The sequence below is a fragment of the Octopus bimaculoides genome, chromosome 17 (genome assembly GCF_001194135.2).
Source record: "Octopus bimaculoides isolate UCB-OBI-ISO-001 chromosome 17, ASM119413v2, whole genome shotgun sequence".
In the NCBI taxonomy this organism is placed as follows: domain Eukaryota; kingdom Metazoa; phylum Mollusca; class Cephalopoda; order Octopoda; family Octopodidae; genus Octopus; species Octopus bimaculoides.
This window is the reverse complement of record NC_068997.1, coordinates 41,202,257-41,206,249: the sequence shown is the minus strand read 5'-3', so window position 1 is coordinate 41,206,249 and position 3,993 is coordinate 41,202,257. Positions and strand designations below refer to the sequence as shown.

General features: G+C 36.2%; 1 protein-coding gene across 11 annotated transcripts in view; it reads right to left on the bottom strand.

The window, feature by feature from the left end:
* Positions 1-6: 6 nt before the first annotated feature.
* The window catches only part of LOC106867422 (NGFI-A-binding protein 1), a 223,322-nt gene continuing 219,335 nt past the window's right edge, over positions 7-3,993 (bottom strand). For all 11 annotated transcript variants that reach the window (XM_014912296.2, XM_014912293.2, XM_014912295.2 and 8 more), the window contains one exon: positions 7-886. In XM_014912296.2, coding sequence (XP_014767782.1) covers positions 135-886 — 752 coding nt within the window. In that variant the 3' untranslated portion in view covers positions 7-134. The remainder of the gene's footprint in view (positions 887-3,993) is intronic.

Genomic DNA, 3,993 nt, shown 5'->3' with positions numbered 1-3,993 from the left:
GGGTGGGTGGGGGGCTTCTTCACCTGCGTTATCACAGCTTGCATTGTCGATGCTATGTTGATAATAAATTGTTCTTTTCTGTAACACAAATCTTTGGAAGTCTTAAAATCTGCGTTTACTCTGTGAGATTCCCGCTAACCATCCATTTGTTGGTTGCCATTCTCACCGTTTGGGATAAGACTATGCCCAAAAGGCCCACTCCAATATTTTTTGCCATCTTTGATTCTTCTGTCTCTTATTAGCATATCATTTGCCATAGATTCTTCCCTTAGATCATGTTTATCTTCTTTGAAACTGTCCTTGCTCTCCAGTGCTGCGTAATAACCCGCCATCATGTTATTTTTAACTAGGTTAGTTTTCACACTGTCATTTTCTTCAATTCCATTCTTTCTTGGAAGTATTTCATTATTTGTATTTTCCAACTCTTCACCAGATGAATGGTTTCTGCTGCTGTTGTTATTGTTGATGTTGATGTTATTGTTGTTGTTGTTATTACTAGTGCTGTTACAACTATTGTTGTTGTTATTGTCATTGTACTCATCTATCACCACATCTTCATCTTCGTCTTCAATTACATCATCATCTGCTTCATTGATCACAGTTTTATGACTACAGTTTCCATTCATATTTCTGTTGATGGATTTTTTATATCCTGTAATGTTACTTTTAGGTTTTTGCTGTTGCAGTTCTTTTAGCTGCTCTGCAAAATCAGCCATGCCGTACTGTTGAGCAATACGCAAACCTTCATCAAAGAGGGTTTCTTGCACCAACTTGGCATTTTTCTGAGTTGCAGTATATAAGTCACTTTTGGTAAAATCAAAATAACTTTCTCCATCCTGGGAGTCGTTAAGTGGAGAGGAGCAACCACTCGGGAAGTTGGAAGAATCTGCAAAACAAAAGAAACCAAAAATTAACGAGAAATCAAATATAGTGTAATAAACATTTTATAGTTTAAGTTAACTTCAACAAATAACAGATACATAGAATATCAGCAAACAGCTGGGCTAAAATCATCACCTTTGATGGTGATGAGAATTTTCAACTGAATGATTGTCTATCTAATTCATACACACATTATATAGCCTCTAACCTATAACAGATTATAAACACAAAAGGAAAGCAAACAAATATTTTAGAAGAATAAATAACTAAATAACATTGAACTCAGGGTCTATAGATACACCATGAAACAAATAACACAACTGCACAGGAGGGATCGAACAGAACACAGTGTAACAATATGATGCCTTAAAATCTACTACAACTGTTGTTGTTGTTGCTCCCTACTGTAATATAAAAGACTGTAATCATTAAAAAAATTTCATACAGGTTTCTCAGAGTTTGGTGCCATAAGAGACAAGATCTATTTTGGATGCAAATTTATTCAAATGTCTACTGACAAGATGTAAATTTGACATAGATATATAAAAAGAAAAAAAGAAAAAACGCTGCATTCCTACAAGATTCAAAAAGAATTAGATGGAATTTTTGGAATTAAGTTTTATCCATGATATCTCTCTATTTGTTAACACAGACACACACATGATTGGCAATATGCTGTACTCAAGAAGACCTACCAAGCTCTGCTAGCATAACATGACTATATATAATCATCATCATCATCATCATTTAACATCCATGTTCCATACTTGCATGGGTTGTATAGCTTGATGGCACCAGATGGGTCTGAGGGCTACATCATAGTCTAAGGCCTGCTTTTGTTTCTGCAGCTGGATGCCCTTCCTAATGCCAACCACTTTACACCATGTACTGGGTGTTATTCTTTATTTTTTTCTTTTTTTGTGTGGCAGTCAAAAGAGGTTAAAGTATGGGAGAAGTAGGGTCAGTACAAAACAGATTTGTTGTAGAGGAACAACATGACTATCCACATTGCGTGTGTGTGTGTGTGTGTGTTATTTCATTTAAAGCTGAAGTCTATGAAACCATAGCTTCAAGTCTCATGTTTCCAATTTGTCTGCATAACTGGAATTGTGAAAATCAATCACAATTAAAGAGAATTCAGTTTCTTCTAAAGTACCAGTAGGTGCAGGCTAAGAAGTATGCTTCTCAGCCATGTTTATTCAGGTTCAGTCCTACTGTGTGGCACCTTGGGCCCAGCATTTCTTACCATAGCCTTTGGGCCAACCAGTACTTTGTGAAGGAATTTAGCATAAGGAAACTGAAAGAAGCCTATAGTAAACATGTGCATGTGAGTGCACGTGCTTGTGTGTGTGAATGTGTGCATACACCGTTGTTAATGCTTACAAGCTGCACTGAGCTATGGCTACGAATGATGATGATGATGATGATGTTACTTCTTATGACAGAGATGCAAACGTTGACATCACTCTCTATTTGCAACTGGATTTCAAGCAGTGACACTGCTGACATTTCCCATCAGCAAATCATCGCTTATTTGAATTCAATGAACAGGTAGTTCAGGTAATAAAAAAAAAAAAACTGAATACATATTGTTGAAACTGATAGCAATCCATTATGGCAGAGCCAGCAATTGTTCAGATTCCAATAAAGAGACAAAATGAGATTGTATACCATTTATGCCTCACTTACAAATGTCAATGGTATAAGTGATGTAATAAAGTTGTAGTCAGAATATCAAATGAAGCTGTGAAGTCTGCATGGCAACAATTTACTGCCTCACTCTAGTATTTACCACATAATTAACCAATAACATTGTTTATTTAAGCAGCTAATGACATTAATTGTAATTACCAGCTGAAGCTTGTGAATGCACTTTAAGCAGGTGTTTGCAAAGCAGCATTGTTTAAGGAAACAACATTGATAATGCTAAAGCTAACCACAGATTGCTACACAAGAATTACACCAGTTTTGAATTACTTTCCAATGTGGATTTTAGTAAATTAACTCGTTAATTTTAACTTATATTATTGGATTCTATTTTGTCATAATTACTAGTAATAGGATAGCTATTGGATTTATAGTTCTATTTTCTCTGGTAGGAATTGATTTGTATTATAACAGTGGTGTGTTGAGGGAAGCTGTGTAGACTATCATCAACATCACCATCATTTAACATTCACGTTTCCATGCTTTCATGGATCATTCGGAATTTGTTGAATCAAAGTTTTCTATAACTGGATCACCAATCTGGATCAGCCAATCCTCACCTGTTTCCAAACAAAGTAATATTTTCCCTAGACACGTTTTCATGGATGACTGGAAATGAATAACTTCACTTCAATGATGATGATGATGATGATGATGATGCTCATTAACAGCCATCACATGATATCTAGACAAGAGCACGCACACATACACACACACACACACAATAGGTTTCTCTCAGTTTCCATCCATCAAATCCACTGACAAGGTTTTGGTCAGCCCAGGACTATGGGAGAAGACACTTACCCAAGGTGTTGCACAGTGGGAATGAACTCAAGACCACATGGTTGAGAAGTAAGCTTCTCTACCACACAGCAATGCCTGCACCTGGACTATCTATTTACATTATAGCAGCTATGTGTTGGAAGAACAGATATATTAATTTTAGAATTGTATTATGGCAGCATAATACAATTTGAAGAAGCCTTATTGCATATATATTTTATAATAGCTATGCGTAGGAAGAAGGTATATTAATTACAAATGTATAGCATAGAAGCAATGTGTTGGAGGAAGATATGTCAGTTATATGAGTACCTCATAATGACTGAAATCATTTATATTATGTACAAAGTGGTAAACATGTCCACACAGAATATAAATCATTCTCAATACATGTGGCCAACATGTTCAGTGATAAGATATCAGCATTATTCATCATCATCATCATCATCATCGTTTAACATTTGCTTTCCATGCTAGCATGGGTTGGACGATTTGACTGAGGACTGGTGAACCAGATGGCTACACCAGGTTCCAATCTGATCTGGCAGAGTTTCTACAGCTGGATGCCCTTCCTAATGTCAACCACTCCGAGAGTAGTGTAGTAGGTGCTTTTATGTGCCA